The sequence below is a fragment of the Motacilla alba genome, chromosome 10 (assembly GCF_015832195.1).
Source record: "Motacilla alba alba isolate MOTALB_02 chromosome 10, Motacilla_alba_V1.0_pri, whole genome shotgun sequence".
Classification (NCBI taxonomy): domain Eukaryota; kingdom Metazoa; phylum Chordata; class Aves; order Passeriformes; family Motacillidae; genus Motacilla; species Motacilla alba.
This window is the reverse complement of record NC_052025.1, coordinates 5,425,415-5,443,286: the sequence shown is the minus strand read 5'-3', so window position 1 is coordinate 5,443,286 and position 17,872 is coordinate 5,425,415. Positions and strand designations below refer to the sequence as shown.

Below are 17,872 nucleotides of genomic sequence, written 5' to 3'. Positions count from 1 at the left end.
TGCCCCGGGCAGCTGCAGTGCCCGTTCTGCCTGGAGCACCCAGTCCCTGTTTCATTGGCTCGGCCCAGCAGCAGGAGGTGTGAGCATCAAACGTTGAACAGGTGTTGGGAATTCAGCTCAGGCTTGCTGGCTGACTGTACTTCTCTGATGTGGTCTGTCTAGAAATGGAGCGTCTACTGTTGTCACTGCCATTTTCGGAGGCATTCTTCAAAATGAAGTCAACTGCCTAATATGTGGGACTGAATCTAGAAAGTTTGACCCATTCCTAGGTAAGATGCTGCCTCTTGTGTTCCAAATACTATGTGACTTAGAGCAGAAAATTAAATCTGAAGCTTGATATATTTAGATGTCACATGACAGACCCGGTGTGTCAGCCTGAAAAGACCAGGCATCGCTCTATTCAGCCCTAATTTTGTTTTTTAAATCGTTGCTTTTCTAGACCTTTCGCTAGATATTCCAAGTCAGTTCAGAAATAAACGTACTAAAAACCAAGAGAGTGGACCAATGTGCACGCTACGAGGTAAGAGTGCTCATGAAATCACACCAGGCCCAAGAGGATTTTCTTTCTAATCGGAGCATTTCTAATGCTGTTCACCCTTCCCAGACACTGATCTGGAGTGTTGCCTCTGGGTGTTCACTGGGGCTCTGTCCTCGGAGGCATGTGCCCATGCCCATGCTGAGGGTGGCTCTTGGGGGGTTCTGCATTTAAACAACATCAGTGCAGTCCAGCAGTGCTGTTACTGACTTTGGTTTTTACAGGATGTTAGTTTTTACAGATTTGTTAATAGACTTGCTGAAAATCATGAACTATTCAACAAAACCCTGTTGTTCTGTCTGTTCACTTTGTGTCTAAAACCAAAAAGGCTTTAGAAGTTAAATATTCCATGTTACAAAATAATTTATCTTTGTTTGAAAGCAGTTTGCTGAATGTTGGATGGAATTTTGTTTGGAGGATGGAGATTTTGGGGATGCATGCTTATTTCTTTCAAACCACTTCTAGCTGCTTTCAGGAACAGGGGAGGTTGCATGTTACAACACGTTATTGTATTCAAACATTATACAGCTTTTTTGCTGCCCAGATGGATATAACTGGAATGGTTGCAGCAGATGAGCACACCTATATTGCTGGATTTGTTGTATTTCATGTTACAAAAACCACTTGATGTATCTGCTTTTTCTAGACTGTCTTCGCAGTTTTACAGACCTGGAAGAACTTGATGAGACAGAGCTGTACATGTGTCACAAATGCAAAAAGAAACAGAAGTCCACCAAAAAATTCTGGATTCAGAAACTACCAAAGGTTTGTATAAGCATGAGAAATAACTTTGACAAAATGTCAAAGGAAATAATGGTTCAACCAAGACCTCTTCCTCCCCATGGCTATTGCAGCGTCCGGCATCGAGTTCAGCCCCCTCCTCTAACACACCTTTCGTAACTGTCCCCCTGTAGGTGCTATGCTTACACTTGAAACGCTTTCACTGGACAGCATATCTGAGAAACAAGGTTGATACATATGTTGAGTTTCCCTTGCGAGGCCTAGACATGAAATGCTACTTGTTAGAGGTAAGAAGACCTACTGATGCCTCCTGCAAGGAATTTGTTCCATGGCATACATCTTTATGACAAATTACAGGGTGCTACTGAGATTTGAAGAATTTCTGTTTTTTCCTACCACAGCCTGAAAACAGTGGCCCAGAGAGCTGCCTGTATGACCTCGTGGCTGTGGTTGTGCATCACGGCTCAGGGTGAGTACATGGCACAGGCCTTCTCCCACTCGGGTACATGCAGAGATAATGAAGGGCTTTCTGTCCCGAGGGCATGTATTTTAATTGGGGGAAATAAACCGTAGTTTATAAGCTGGCAGGGAGCTAAGCTGAATTAATTTCGATAGATCCAACAGAGTCAGGCCTGTGAATGCCCCTTGGCAGCCTTTGGGGTTAATGACTACATGTGTGAGATTAAATGAAAAAGCCCTAAAATACAAATAAAAAAAGCCCTAAACGAAGCCCTACAAATAAAAAAAGCCTTAAACCAAGAGGAGGAGTCAGGGGCCCTTCAAGGAATTAATGTCTCATTTTGAAATTCTTACTACAAAACAGGACTATTTTTTCCCCTTTTCATTCATGTTGGAAGATACATTTGCATTTATGTTAAAGAAGTGTATGAGCATGCTTGGAACACCTGCTGCCCAAAGATGCGTATGGTGAAAGAGATCATCACCATTACCTTTCCTGCCACAGCAGTGAAGGCTCACAGGCATGCCCAGGGAAGGTGCTGGGCATATTTTGAAGTAAAGTTACTGTGAGTCTTTTAACTTTTCTCAGCCCTGGACAGATAACTGTTGAGAGTAACAGTAGAAGGGACAAGACAACGTGTTCTTGTAGAACTTTCATTTGAAGACTTTGAGCCCTGCAGCTCAAAAAGAGAAGCATCTGCTGTGCAGGGCTGTGGGTACCTTCCTTCCACAGGCTGCTGGCAGGCCCTTAGCCCCAGGAGAAGGTGCCTCGGTGAGGAGTGTCCCTGACTGTTGTCCCTCTGCCTGCTCCACAGCGTTGGTTCCGGCCACTACACAGCGTATGCGGCGCACGAGGGCCGCTGGTTCCACTTCAACGACAGTACTGTAACCCTGACTGACGAGGAGACCGTGGGCAAGGCCAAGGCCTACATCCTCTTCTACGTGGAGCGCCAAGCCAAGCCTGGAGCAGAGAAACTTTAATACCTCCTTTGCATTCTTGCTTATCAAGTCCACCGGACAAACATTTCCATTTTCCATAAATACTTGATCCAAGACTTATTAATTTCATTGTGCACTTTGCAATTTCCTCTTGTGGGTTTTTGTTTTGTTGTGTCAATGGTAGCATTTGACTTACTGAACTTGGACACAAACTAACTTTTTTTTAGTTATACCAGAAAACCTCAGCAGATTTTGATTTGCTGCTTTAGTTGTGATAACTCAATTTTTATATATATAGTTTCATGAAATAGTTATGACTTTTTTATATTAATGTTTTCAGTTCTCACTTTCTAAAGGCACATTTACATCAAAAACCTCTGTCCTCCTTACAAGCAAGATAAAAGTGCTTCTGACCATGAAAAGCAATACAACTTCATGCTGTTCTCAGTCCTATGATGTAGATATGACTCAATCTCTTTAAATCAAGGAATTGTTTGCACGTACTATTTTCCTTCGTGCAAGAAACTTAAACAGTGACCTCTGACCAATCATCCTTTTTCTGCACAAGAGAGGCAATATACCATCATTAAATAGACCAGATGATTGCTGCTATATTGGTGTGTATTCAGGCTGGTGACTTTCAGGAATCATTGTAAATAAACAGTTGGTTCAATTGTATCAATACTGCAATTTAATTACAGTACTGCTCAGATATGCTGCCCCCTACCCCCTGCAAATTTAAAACAATTATCTTTACCTGTCTAAATTGCATTGCCCTTTATGGTTTTATAACAACCTGTATTGCATTTGACATCTCTTGGTTTTAGGCTGTCATCCTGAAATTGGATCATGAACACTTATGTGCTTGAAAATTGGGGAGACTTCCTGGCAGTAGAATCCCAAGCAAAACCCCTTAGTTCCTAGTGGGAATTGGAAGTACAGCCCCAAGGGCTGGGGTTTGTGAGAACAGGCATAGGTCTAAATGCAGCTCTGCTCCATGGCTACAGTTCACTGGGAAGCAGGAGGTGACAGATGGTGTTGCAGGTGCTTTGCGTGAAATCGTTCTAGCAGTTCAAATGCATCTTAAACCAGGAAAGGCAGAAACTGGCTTAATCTAAAGCTGCAGAAATTGTTCAGCAGAGCTAATGGGTTTTGAAGTATGCACACAGGTTAAGACTATAGAGTTATTTGATACAGTGACATATTTATAAGGATGTTGTCTTTTACTTAGATTGAACAGTAACTAGAACTTGCCATTTCTTGAAGCTGTAGGTAGTTTGTCACCTTCCCTTCCTTACAGGCAGTCTTTCTTCTAATCAATGAAAACAGGTTGCTGATACTTAGACAAGCAGAAAACGGAGCAGGTAAAGCATTGTACCACATTCTGCCATTCCTGCTGCTCACGGGGAGCTGCACAGCTGCCACCTCTAGCTGTGTTTTCTCTGCATGCTGCTTGGACCAGATTTCTTTAGAATTTACCTTTGAGAATGCCAAGCTTAAAATACACAACTATCTCTAGGCCAGCAGCAGTTTAACTTACAGTAGTCAGGTGTATGCAGTGTTCTTGCAAAACAGTGATGTAAATGTGCCTTTCTGTATTTTTAGAAATTTAAATTTGTAATCTTCAGCAACATTCACTTCTTTTAATCGACTTCTACTTGTCAGCAATTGTTTGGGTCAGAGTTACCTTCTGACTTGAGCATTTTCTTTCAGTCCCATTTGCTGTGTCCCATGCAGCTCCTGGGCAGTGGTGTCTCCAGCAGGGCCGTGTGGGGCGGGTCTGGGAAAACGATGCAATCACAGCAGGCTGTCCTTGCAGCAGGTGCTGCTCAGGACTCAGCCATATGCTTTGCTGGAACAAGTACATTGTAAATCCTTTCCTAATTTAACTTTCTCCCACTGCAAACTCAGATGGGCAGTATGAACAGTTTGTTGTGGCAACACAAGTATTTCTCTTCCTGGTGGAGAACTTTGCTTATCCACTGTATTCTATTCAGTGTGGTGTCGAAAAAAAAAAAGTAACTGAGCACTGAACCAGTAACATAATACTGCACCTGGCCTAGTATTACCTTTTTAACCTAGCTTGTATATCCTATATTTATCTACTCGCTTGTGGGGGGGAATATCTCTTTCATTTAAGCCAAATGTTTTTTTTCTACTTACTGCTCATCGTAGTACACACTAGCTGGCAAGAAGTTTTTTTCTTGCTTGAGACTGCTCTGCAAGCAGCAACTGCTCTCTACAGTTCAAAGACTTGCATCTTTTTCACCAAAATGTGTCCAATCAAAGGTTGTCCTTTTGTTACTGATTGTTTAGCCACGTATACAACTGGAGCCAATATTTATGTCAATCAAAACCGCAAAATGTCCAGCTCCTAAATGTCAGCAAGAGAGTTTAAAAGTTTGAGACAGGGAGGGATAGTGGACTTGTATAAAAAACAGCAGGCCATTTATGAAGATTTTACTAAATCAGCGGGAAGTGTAACACGTGGTGTTAAGAAATTCCCCCAGCAATGTTTCATTACTGATGTGTCTGTGTCTTACTGATGAGGTAATGGGCACCTTGACAGCTGATTCCAATGTGCTTTAGGATATTCTCAAGTACTGTAGTGCCATAGTTGTAATTGTTTACCATTAAAATCTTGTGTGTAATTTTCAGTGAGAATTACTGACTGTGCTCATCTTGTGTGTTTCTGGAGCATTTCCAGGATGAATGTGAATTATATCTCATCACATAGTGTGTTTATGGAAAATGTGCCATTAAAATGTCTCCTTTCCTTAGAAAATGAAACTTCTTGTCCTTCTACAGGCTTGCAGAACATTGGTGTATGTCCTCTGCACACAAATGGCAGAATACTGTACCTTGCTCTGGGAAAAACAAAATAAAGCAATTGCAGTGTTCCTAACTCTGTAACACCTCTACCAAAGCTAGCACCTAACCCCAAAGAGGACCTGCCATTCCATTTTAAATGCCTTGTCACCCAACTGCTGGTGGTTTTTTTGTCAGATTGTGGTGTGTCCCCTCTGTCTGGCAAGAGTCCATCCTAACATCCTCATCATTCAACTTTGCTAGATTGTTGATTTGTTGTTAATTTGGGTTTTTTTTTAATTAGTATTTTTTAAAATAGTATTCCTGTACATATAACTCTGAGAAGTCTCAACTGTTTAAACCTGCTCAAAAACAAAGGTAAGTTCTTGAGATTTGAAAATGCTAACACGAGAATGAAGAACAAGCACAGGCACATCTTTTAAGCTGCTGTTTTCCAGTAAACTGCATTACCTGGTATGTGACATCTTCTTGTCCCTTTTGTGGCATTGACCAGGGCTGTTTCTTTAAGGGGGAGGGGGAACACCAATCTCCTTACAATTTCAAAAAAAAGATTAAATGACAAAGGATATAAAACCAAGAAGACTGGCAATGTTAAACACAGCTTACTGTATACAGTAGAAAGTTACTAACTAAAGAAGGAAGCAGAAAGAATTGCCATTTCTTTGTGTATGCCAGCTGTGTTCAGACACACACATTACTCAAGCACTTCCTCAAGCTATGATTGTTGCAGACTACAAACAAATTTCAGACCTTGTTTTTCAGAGTTGAATTTTAAACCGCATTCTTGGGGTGTGAAGGAGGAGGTAAAATTGAGTCCCATTCAACCTTGTCCTGTATTAACTAATTAAAATGCCATGAAGTCTCCCAGCTACTATTTGTGTGCGGGGCAACTTGAAAAACTCCCCCAGTGCTGTTTGCTGTAACTTTTTATGGGTTTGTTGAATGTATTTATTCTCTTCTATTAACACCAGGCAGAAAGTGACTATAAAATACCTTCATCTCAAGCATTTTTGATTCACAAGCAGGCAAGTTAAAGGCATGCTTATTGCATTTAATTCCAACCTGCCCTTGCTGTAGCTTTATTCTTCTTCTAGGAACAACTTTCCGCTACACTTTCTCCAATTTCTGTACAACAGATACTTTCACCTGGAAAACCACTTTTGTATCTCCTTATTCCACCAAAGGGTGGGAAAAAGATTTCTGTGGTAACAGAACTAAACCTACAAAACCAGAACAGCTAAACTTGTAAAACTCGGGCCAATAGAAGACATCTATTAAAAGCACAAGCCCACAAGGAACTAAACATAGCCTCGCTGTTCCCATGTGTGGCTGCCTCTGTGTCATTGCTTCCCTCCTGCAGAAGGTGGGGACACAGCCAGCTTTGTTTATAGAATCACAGTTCAGCCTCAAATAACTGAGCAGGAAACTGTCCCTACCTCTGGGGCTTGTGAACTGAACTGCAGCTCGTGTGTGTGCTTCAAGGCATCCAGAGAAAGTTTCAGCTCCTTCTAAAAAACTTTATGAAAGTTCCATTATCCATGTAACAGTCCTCGAACATGAGCCAAATGTGCAACCTCAGAAAAATCAATGAACAAAGAGAGAGTCAAGTGTACTCTGCCAAACCAAAGTGCTGCTCAGCCAAATCTCCCGAATGGGAAACACTGACAAAGATACGCCTGGCAGCTGGAGCTACAGCCCCACCCCCTCCAGTAACTCAGCACAAGAACTTTGCTAAACTCCAGGAGAGTCTACAACAGGAAAAAAAAAATCCCTTTTAAGGAAGCATTTCATGACAGTCAAGTCGTACATGCCCATTCCATTCCCTTGGACAAAGGAAGCACAAGCTACATACATGGTTCTGTTCCGTTCCTTGTTCTGAGCTTCTGCACCAGCTGTTAACCAAAAATAAACCCCATTCCACAACCATATATGAGCAACAGCCTCCTGGTGAGTGTGAGCCCCCTCCAGCACTGCTATTACTCCACCCAGCCAAGACACTCTGCCACTGCTGCTGGGCAATGCACATAACCCAGCTCAACCGGGAATGCCTTTTACATCTCTTCTCTTTTCTGGACAAAAACAGTAGGAAAAATCTAGCAAAAACATGTCACAAGTTACTAGAAGTGTTTCAGGATCCTTTACTGTGGTCTTTGTTGAACTTTCATTCTCCTGTGGAACTAAAGAAGGATAATTTTCTCCTGGGACCTGCTTTAAAACACTTATCCATCTGCTGGTATTCAGAGAGAGTCAAGGTGTGTAACATTGAGGACTGGATGAAAAACAGTCTCCAGAAAGACTTCTGTAAGAGGCATGAGAACACTGTCAGTGATTTTTTACTAGACGTTTGCAACAGGTACGTTCTGTGGGTGTGAGTGTGCAGTAACTGCCTTGAGATGAGTGAAGTCAGAGTTATTTCAAATACTCCGTAACCCCTGCCTGAAATGGAGCATGAAGTACATGAGTGCTTTGCCTTCACCACTGTAGTGTAAGTTCATTTTACAGTGGCAGTAGTGTATACTTCCTCTAGATTTCCCTTAAGTCTATGTTTCCTTTCTTTTTTTCCTAAGAATTCGTTATTAATACGGGAAAGTGCACTCCTGCCTCCCACACTGCTGCTCAGCTAAACTGCACCATTCTGGCAGTGTCTGGGGGAGTGCCTGGAGCAGAGCCCTGACTGCAAACAGTGAACACACCTCATTACAACCAAGTTCAATTAACATGTTATTAAGTGTCAGCTTTAGTTCAGTCTAAAGTTCTGATGTTTAAACTCCCAGCTGCTTCTAAACTGCAGTGAGGGAAGAGAAATGCCACCATGGAAAAGCAGCTCTGGGTGCACAGCTTTTCCTTCACAGCTCTGCTGCTGCAAAAGAGCTCTGAGGAAGGAGCAGAGCAGTACCAGGAGGAGGCTCACGGGGTAGAGCCAGTCCCACTGTGTGTGGGTAACACCAGGGCTGGCTTGGTCCCAAAGCAGAGCCAAGGGACCGTGGCAGTGGCTCCCTGACATGGTGCACCTGTGCCACAGCCCTTAGCTTTGGAAAACCTGAAAACGTCATGGGATAGTGACAGGAGAGAGCCAGCAGCAGTGCAATCTCAAAACAAGGACTGAAAAGCAGCTTCAAAAACAGATTAAATTGCAAGTGCCAGATTTCTGAAGTAAATGTTCTAGAACAATTGATAAAAATCTGGATTAATTAAGGGGGAATCAGCACAGCTGTGCCTACAAGGCCCTACCTGTTTTTGCTGCAACCCATTGAAAGCATTTCAAGTCAAAATTCATAGCACTGTGGACAAAGAAAAATGCAAATTAAATATCCAGTTTTTCTTGAGTTTAAAGTAGTTTTATTCTGTTAGAGCCTTTCTTGACTGCTGCCAGCTTTTCCCTCCAATTGCTCCTCACAGAACAGAGTTAAAAGAAAAAAAATTCTGTCTAGAGGTCTCACAAGTGCAACATCAACACAGACCTGTGTGTGATGCTCTGTTTAGCTAGGTGGATGCTGAATTGCTACTGCCTGGAGAGGGGGCTGAGCCAGGAGCCACACATGGCACATGTTTGCAGGCTGCTGCACAGGGCCCTGCTCAGCACAGCAGCTGCTCCAGGACAGCTCCTGCACAGCATCAACACCCCACTGGGGACAGGCCTTTCCTGTACTTCCCCAGACATACTCAAGCAGCAAGAAAAAGCTTTTTTTCATTTGCTGCATCATTGTTTATAACAACAGAATTACCAGTTCCAGTGACTCAAAGGAAAGTTTAAGAGCTGAGTGGGGTTTGAACATCAAACACTCTTTAGGAAGCAGCTGGCACCTCTTCAGTAAATCCAAGCAGATAAAATATATCTGTAATTCCTAAAAATTAAGAGTGGGAGTGCCTTACTTGCTCATGCTCAGCATGTCTGCACAGTAGTCTCTTCTCTCAGTTGTCCTCCCTTCATCCTGAAATTAATCTCCTCTCTGCTGGGTCCCGGTGCCTGGAGAAGCACAGCACCATCCAACTCCTTAAGAAAAAATGATGCAGCCACAGCTTAAACAGGCATCCCCATGCCACTGTGCCAGCTGAGCTAGAGATGCTGCTACCAACAGAAAAGGCAAAGCAAGTAAGCTTTGCCTTTAGTTAAGCTGAACATTAAGATCTACATGTGGGCTCACCTAATTGTGCCTCCTTGCCCCTCCCGATGAACAGGAGGCATTTTTTCAGCCTTTGTATTTATTCTTGATGCTATTTGCTTCCACAAGCTTTATGGTTTATTTCTCCCATCTCACCTGTCACCATCCTGCTTTCAGATGTCCAAATCTGCTGTCTCTGACCCTCTCTGGATGCGGCCATGTTACAGACGACTGCATTCTGCAGCTTCTCAAGAACTGCCCAAACCTGAAGAGCCTCAGACTGGAGAACTGTGTGCAGATCACTGACCACACCCTGGAGGCAGTGACCCTCCACGGAGCATCGCTGCGAACGCTCCACGTGGATTTCTGCCGCAATGTCACGCAAGCCGGGCTAGACAGAGTCAGGGAAAAGTGTCCTTCAGTAATGCTGAGAGCGGAGAGAAGTGCTAACATGATCCCAGACAGCAAGCCAGAAAAAAAGCTGATGCTTGAGAAAGCATCAAGAAAATTGGTTCAGCTTTAAAGTGGGGGTATTTTACCTCACTGAAGTAGCAATGAACTGTCGCTACTTCCACGGGTTCTGGTCAAGTCCAAACAAATGTTTGTTTTGTAAAGGGAAAAGACATGCATCTCCTCCTGGATGGGCTGCAGGAAATAACTGTGAGCTCTCTGTTGTTCCTTGAAACTGGGAAACCCTGCATTGCTGTCACAAAATGCCAGATCTGCTGAAAACTGCAGTTCTGGTACCCTCGTGCTGCAGGTGCGCTCACTTAGAAGAGGGAACCAGCAGCGTGTTTACTGAGGCCAAATCATTTGATAGAGTTCAATAAATTTTATGAACTTTAAGGAAAGTTTAACAGTAGTTTTGACACAGTGCAATAAGTTTGTGGCAAGGTTCACTGACTGCATGGAAGAAACGGAGTGGACTGAGGCAGGATGAGTCACACAGGGACCTGAGAACACAAACATTAAGGAAGAGTCTCCCACTGGGTCACGAGGTTCAGACTGGACCCTGCACTTTCAGAACTCCTTATGTAATGGGCAAGGGCATAAAGCCCCAGCAGAGAGAGCCTGAGCACTGGAGGATCACTCCCTGAAACACCTTTCTAGCAAAAGCAGAGTGCTGACCACCAGCACTTCCTCAGTGATTACAGTGGCAGCTAATTTACCAGGCTTTTTTATTTAATGAGAGAAGCATGGATTCAAGACACACAAAACAGAGTTTGACTCTCTGCATGATGTACTTACATAATAAAATATGCACCAAGTTATTTTTTAAAGCTGACATTAAAGGAAATGTAATCTGACCCAGTGCTAATTGAGAGAACTAACCTGCAAGAAAAGACAGTGACTAACAGCCTGTCTTTTAATGCTAAATTAGGAACACAGTACAGACCAGTGGTATACAAATGCCCATTTCTCACTGCAAAGCACAGAACCAGTAGCTATTTTCATCCCAAAGCACAAGGCTGTCCCCATCCTGCACACTGCTCTGCTACCTGGAAGTGAAACTTTTTTTTACATACTTTTGATGCTATGCCACCATCTACAAAATTTGACACCAAAGAGGATTTTACAGCTCTCAACATACCTGAATATACTTCGCCTTCTGATCCTGGTTAATTGATCCACAGATATACCTGGTACTCTCTAATTTGGCTGAGGTAAGAAATAAATCATAGCATTACAGCAACTTAATCAAACGATACTGCAATTCTAGAGAAATAATTGATCAGTATGAGCATCTGTAAGAAACACTCACCCAGATGAGGAAACTAAATTATTCCATCTTCATTACTCAGAGATATTTAACAGCATGACACTGTAAAAGTGGTATTTCATTAAGTCCTTCCTAAAGTTCAAGTAGGGCCCTTATGCACCACAAGGTAAGGAAGAAAACTGAAAGTGCAGATAAGGAGACAGCAATCCTCACCCAGCACTGACAGCTATGAAAGGACATTGCTGAGCTGAACAAATTTACTGTGATGTGAAAATTGGGAAGCTGACACAACTTGTACCTTGGATACACCACAACAGTTCCACACACTGCTGACAAGCCAAAACAAGGCACAAACTTATAGAGCCGCTGCAGCAAGCAAAGACCTCCTCATGTCACCAGCTCTCCCAGCACTCTGTGGTGAAAGACACGTCCCTGTAGATGTAACAGGAACAGATTTTCAAGCAGCTATAAGATATGAAAGCACATTTGCATCTGTCTACATATTACTTAAGCCTTTTTGCCAGTTTTCTACCAGGACTGGGGGGGAAAGGGGGGGGGGGGGGGCAGGGGCAGGGGGGGCAGGGTATTTTGTGGGGCTTGTGGTTTGTTTTGGTTTTTAATTTTCTTTTATAGAGCTAAAAAGGGTCTTCAAACACTCTCCACTTGATTTCTTTGCCTATTTGTTTAACAATGCTCTAACTCATTACTTTGTTCTTCCCCTCCTTGAATAGGGATATTTGTTCATGACACGGTAAAATCTGAACTCTAGTGTATTCATACATTTTTTTCAGCATCAATAATGAATTTTCTAACTTCACAATCCAATTTGAAAATGGAATATAGAAAATGATGACATTTTACTTAGGGTATTATGGAAGGATGGAAACATGTCTACGGCTTTCTATAGTTCCAAGCCATTAAAGTTCCATCAAGCACAAACCTTTAATCAACATCCCCTGTGATTTTATTGTAAACTGCCTCCAAAAAGATCTTCATTATCCAGGAAGCTAACTGCACAGTCCACATAAAACTGCCATCTTTAGGCACAGTTCTATTATTTCCTGTGCTGATTGAAACAGGCTGACAAATCAGTGCCACTAAGACACATCTATGAGGTGTAGAATGCAATAATACAGGACTTAATACAGCACTTTCCCCATTTATTTAAATACTGTGTTTTTTACCTATTAAACCTACACATTTAGGCCAAGATGTGACTATACATCCTCACAACACAGTGATGTGAGTCACATCTCAGTCCAATTTGAAACCTAACACACAATAAGCAGGAAACCAAGTCTGCATGATTTCAGAGCCGTGAGACCCTCCTTCCCCCAACTCCTGCTCCCCCTCAAATGTTTCACTCTGCAGGTCTTTGATCATAGCTAGGCTTTTGCCTTTTTCAAGAGCCAACATACAGTCCTGAGAGAACGTCACCAGATAAAACCCAGATATGCAAATTCTTACAGCTAACCAAGCCCTCCCTCTGAGCACTGGCAGCTGGCAGCAATACAGCAGCTCAGTCCTGGACAAGCAGGAAATTTCCTGATCAATCCTTGGTAATGTACAACAGACACACGAGAGAAAGTTACAGGAATTTCTACCCTACACTCCACACTCAGATGGACCAGTCTTGCTCCAGGTGAGATGACATTAATAAACATTTTCAGCAGCCCTCAGTCCCCACAGCATCTTCCCAAGGAGTTGAGGGAGGAAGAAATGGAGCAGAGGGGAAATGGGAGCAGAGCAGCTCTGACTCACCCAGGGACAGCCTCTCCCCTTTCCCCTCCCCAGCACACCCTGCTCTGAACCCAAGCAGTGTTTGTAGCTTGACATCAGTGATGTCTTTCATAGAGACACCGGGCAATTACCTACTGTCCAGCACTTTCCTAAGGCACAGAGCAGAGATCTCCTTGTGCAGTACACTGCTGTCCTAATCAAACAGAAACATCAATCACCGTGTAAGTCAAACCATGCTGATCACAATAGTTACAGCTGAGACAAAATGAGACCAAAGGCAGAAATAAAAATGTGAATAAAATCTACAACCTTGACTACTGCCCTGTCCCTTGCATTTTAATTTTTGTGTACTCCGAGCAGGAATCAACTACGTCAATGTGTCCATTAAAAATATTACTATTTTGCTCAAAATACTGAAAGTTTTCTGAATCGGGGTGGCAGCATGCTGTAACTGTCAACAATTACTCTGGAGGAGCAAAATGTTTAAACAAAAAGCAAGAAGGAACCAAGCACAGCATGAACTTGTACTGCAGCACGAGGAATGAACAGCAGTACACCCAACCAGCCAGGGCCTCAGGCCAGGAGAAAGCAGAGCAGGGGGCTACACAGCACAGTCCAGCAGGATAAACGATTTAAGATGCTTCAAATGTCACACCCTGTCTCAACACTAAGACTATAATTTCCTGAGACAAAATATAAAAGTATGAAGCCTGAGTAAACCAACCACAGTTCACAAATGCATACAAGCAACCGAGTCTTGAATTTGCTTTATTTTTCTCTGCAGAAGGAACCCTGCACAGGCAATTCAAATTAAAACAAAATAAATATGTGAATATTCATGTAAAACTGTTCTGGCTAATGAACAATTATACACAATGTACAACTCTTCATGTTCACTGGGAGGGCTTACAAATGTACTATTCCCAACAAAAATGCACCAAAATGTCTCCATGCAAACTTATCAAAAGTGACCAAAAAAGGAGAAAAAACTTACCGATCATACTTTTTTGTTTTGTTTTTCCTTTTTTTTTTCTTTTTTACAATCACAAAAAAATAAAAACATCTAATTTTTTGTTACATTTAGAGTAACTAAAGTGTGGCCACCATCTATTAAGATCTGGTTTTATGCTCCTAAAACATCTATGGTTACTGTAAAATTATGCCAACGATGAATTGGACTTCGGGCACTATCTGTAGTAAAAGGAAGATGATTTTGTTCACAGAATGTTAATAATCTGTGTCTGAGCCCTCTGCATTGTCCACATTCCGGGAGAGCATGTAATTGTCCATGTCTATAGACCTGCAATTATTGATTGCATAGCGCAAACGCTCTGCCATGATTACTTGACTGGAGTAAGGTGGGAGCCTCAGTTGAAAGAAACAAGTCTGTGAGGTAGGCAAGCTGTCGTAAGGCTGTGGAAACGGATAAAAGGTGGGACACTGGTAAGTTGTGAATGAAGTTAAAAATGCAACAATATCCACATTTCATTGCTCCTTGCCTCTATCGTTTTCACATTCTATCTCAAATTCCTTCTAAGAAGCAGACTGACCTCCCTTGTTTACAGCATTTGATCCACCCTTAAGTATGCCCAAAACCACTGTAGCACCTACTCTGCAAGTAACACAACCCACTATTGAATTCAGCCTTTTGAAAAGTTGATCACACTGCTGTTTAGAAGGCCGCTGCTAAATACCAGTGTTCAAATTACATACCATAACGTGCCTTAGCATAAGGCAATCTGAGAGACACCTAACCAAATATGACAAAAAAACCCTGTTAGCTGAGATTTTTTGTCAGGTTTTTTGTTCATGTTGTTCACAGAGAATGTGCTTTCACTGCACAAAACCCCAAATGAATGCACCCTGTATGTAAAACTATACAACGTAAACTCATTGCAGTGGTTTTAAAACATTAAGAGTTCACTAGTGATATGTTGCCACTTACACAAAATTAAAAACAGAAAGAAAATTACTAAATGAAAAGAGATTGGAACAGTTAAAGTAGACAAAGGTTTGTTTCTGGTCTTGATCTTCAATCACCAGTTGCACCAATTAAACTAAGATGCAATTCATGCAGCCTGTGTCCTTCTACACAACCAAAATGTCTGAGTTTATTAACTTGGAGCATATCCCATTCCATACTTTTTCTGTAAATTTACAGTTATGGAAATTGTCTCCTAGTGCCAAAGCACAGACTATACTTGAGAGGAAATAATAATAATGATGATAATAATAATAGTAATACCAGTGTCTTACCCTATCAACCTTCATTATTTGGAATCGCTGAGAGATATCAGCTGTGTTGGCTGGCAGTCGAGATCTTCCTGACACAAACCTCATGAAAAGGACTCTCTCCTCATTTGAAAATTCTTCCAGGGTGTGCCAGAACCACTGCACCAGCTGATGCTGCTCATCAACTTCTCTGTATCGCACAACCTTCTTCAGAACCTCAACTGATATTTCTGGCATTCCACAGACCATCTGCTCCAACTGCTTGGCAGTCAGAAGTGACAGCAAAGGAACGGGAACAATCCAAGACATTCCCTCTCTGACAGCAGCCACCTAATGGCCAAAAACAGGAGAGACATTTGAAGTGCAGCTGTCTGATCTCTGCCAATTCCTGGATTATCCAAACACAAAAGTAACTTCTTAGCTGAGAAACAGCATTGAGAGACAGAATTGCCAAAGTCTTCCAAATACAGCCTGTCACACACGCAGCCCCTGCAAGAGCTGTATTGTTTCTCAGAATCCTAGAGAATATTACAGATATTTTAAATTGTAATTGCACATCATAGAACATGTTCTTATCCAACACAGAGCTATTTAAAAAAATTACAACTTGGCAGCACAAATAATGATGGCTAAACCAAGCAAGGGTGTAAATAGAAAAAAAAGCCTTTGTTCCAATTCAGACATATGGGGAGAATGCTGTACTTGTTCTGCAAGACTTGGGATTTGGTACCTCTGGTGAGGAAGCTTTTTTCCAAGGCAGAGAGTATCACATAGGCATCTTTACCTTATAATTAGAATGCTGCTTTCACAAATGACAAAATACACAGAACTTTGCAATAGGTAATGAGCACTTCCCAAAACATATCGTGAAATATTTGCAGGATTTGTGTTATAACAAACGATAAACAGTTTCAAGCTAAACAAATGTTTGTCAATAATATTTACTTTAGCCAGTCTCTGTGTTGTTCACATGTCCAGTTAAGAGTACCCAGCATGCAAAACTGCAGGTTTTTTTCTCAAGTGGGGCTACTCAAATGGAAGACCAGCTCTGATTTCTAACACTCTTTTGCCAACTGAGCAATTACTGAGAAAAAATAAGACTAAATTTAAAAAAAAGGGCCAAAACTGTCTGTGGGGAAGAAAAACTACAGGGACCCAAAAAGATGCAGAAAGCCAAACTTTTCTTATCCCTGAATAAACTGTAATGGAAATAGGCACAAATTACCCCCTGTTCCCACTAACAACAGGGGCAAGTCACAATGAGGTTCTTACCTGTCGGTCCATTTCATGGAGTCTGTACTCAATTGCCCTCTCCACATACTCTTTCCTGTTTGAAAAGGTAAGTGGGATACTGTTCCCTCCAGGGATTATGGGAACCATTTTACCATCAGCACTTTGGCCAACAAAAGAATCTAAAGGAATCATCTGTTATGCAAAACAGAAAAAGCATAAGTCACTGCAGTGATTCAAGTACAGCATTTTACTACAAGTCATCTAGAACTACACAGAGTAAGATCACTGACTACTCTAAATGCACAAGTGCTTGTGCATTTAGAATGGAGACTGAAATTACAGAAATACTGATGTGAAGGTCAATCTGATACAGTAACTGCTTTCAGAATAAATCTAAAAGCGCTGACTTTCTTATCTTACCTCATGGAAATTTTCTTCAGTAATCCCACTGTCTTCAATGTGAAGAATGCTGTTGAGGGTCTGCACATAGAGCAGATCTACCTCCTCCAAATCCTCCAAGATGAGTGGGATACAACAAAGTTGCTTCCAGACCATTGGAGCCAAATGAAGATCTAATGGCTTTTTCGTACGAATAGCTACACCCATGAGAATGCCCAAGAACTTAAACTGCATCAGATGTTCATCTAAACATGCTGAAGGGTTAAAGAGAAATCTGAAAGGACAAAGAAGCAGGGAAAAGAGTATTATTTCTATGCTACCTCGTTAGAAGTAAAAGGGAAAACACTTCTAAGCACAGCACAGTAACTGCCAGCACATTTATCAGCAATTGTCCAAATAAACTTATCCAAATAAGATTATTGTTATCTTAAGCTGTTAAAACATTGGACCCTGAGGGAGGCAGAACTCCTGAGCACAAAGCCTGGCAGCTTGATGCTACCCTGAATTCTGCCATCAGCAATCCAGCAAAAGTCCATGTTAAAGCCATGCCCTGGCTCCACATTGAAGTGACAACATACCCTGAAGCAAAAAAATACACTAGAGACAATCATGAAATCTCACAATTTGGTACAGAAAAAGTCAATGAAAGATTTGAAGGATTTTAATGCACTACCATCTGCAATAAAAGCAAGTCCTGTACAACTCACCTATCCCTATTGTAGCCTACTTCAGCTGTAGCATTTGGGGAAGGAATAAGCAGGTCTACTATTCCAGTTTCCAGTTCCTTAAAAATCAACAACAAAAAAGCCTTCTTAGAGGGAAAGCAAACTTACGACAGAACTATTAAGACATTTGAGCATTATGAGACAGAATATTTCATTATGGTGACAATTACTCCTTACAAATTCATATGAAACACTGAGAGAAGGTAAACATGGTAGG

General features: G+C 41.8%; 3 protein-coding genes across 6 annotated transcripts in view; 2 read left to right on the top strand and 1 right to left on the bottom strand.

Annotated features, from left to right (window-relative positions):
- Positions 1–5,954, top strand: part of USP3 (ubiquitin specific peptidase 3) — a 41,760-nt gene extending 35,806 nt beyond the window's left edge. For 3 of the 4 annotated variants that reach the window (XM_038147634.1, XM_038147635.1, XM_038147637.1), the window contains 6 exons: positions 163–269; positions 440–520; positions 1,182–1,300; positions 1,450–1,563; positions 1,678–1,745; positions 2,551–5,954. In XM_038147634.1, the coding sequence (XP_038003562.1) occupies positions 163–269; positions 440–520; positions 1,182–1,300; positions 1,450–1,563; positions 1,678–1,745; positions 2,551–2,716 (655 nt within the window). In that variant the 3' untranslated portion in view covers positions 2,717–5,954. The remainder of the gene's footprint in view (positions 1–162; positions 270–439; positions 521–1,181; positions 1,301–1,449; positions 1,564–1,677; positions 1,746–2,550) is intronic. The other variant, XM_038147633.1, reaches the window with a different exon arrangement.
- Positions 5,955–6,098: 144 nt separating this feature from the next.
- Positions 6,099–10,913, top strand: FBXL22 (F-box and leucine rich repeat protein 22). The gene is made up of 2 exons (XM_038147667.1): positions 6,099–7,856; positions 9,784–10,913. The coding sequence occupies exons 1-2, from the start codon at positions 7,522–7,524 to the stop codon at positions 10,127–10,129; spliced, it is 681 nt and encodes a 226-aa protein (XP_038003595.1). The 5' UTR covers positions 6,099–7,521; the 3' UTR covers positions 10,130–10,913.
- A 2,894-nt stretch (positions 10,914–13,807) lies between these two features.
- Positions 13,808–17,872, bottom strand: part of HERC1 (HECT and RLD domain containing E3 ubiquitin protein ligase family member 1) — a 96,056-nt gene continuing 91,991 nt past the window's right edge. Inside the window, 5 exon segments of the mRNA XM_038147620.1 lie at positions 13,808–14,479; positions 15,323–15,628; positions 16,571–16,723; positions 16,952–17,204; positions 17,638–17,714. Coding sequence (XP_038003548.1) covers positions 14,294–14,479; positions 15,323–15,628; positions 16,571–16,723; positions 16,952–17,204; positions 17,638–17,714 — 975 coding nt within the window. The 3' untranslated portion in view covers positions 13,808–14,293.

Excerpts from the sequence above, each read along its gene's own strand:
- FBXL22 (XM_038147667.1), top strand. The coding sequence starts at position 7,522 with ATGCACATAACCCAGCTCAACCGGGAATGCCTTTTACATCTCTTCTCT. Across the intron at positions 7,857-9,783 it reads TTACTAGACGTTTGCAACAG|ATGTCCAAATCTGCTGTCTC; the intron begins GTACGTTCTGTG and ends TCCTGCTTTCAG.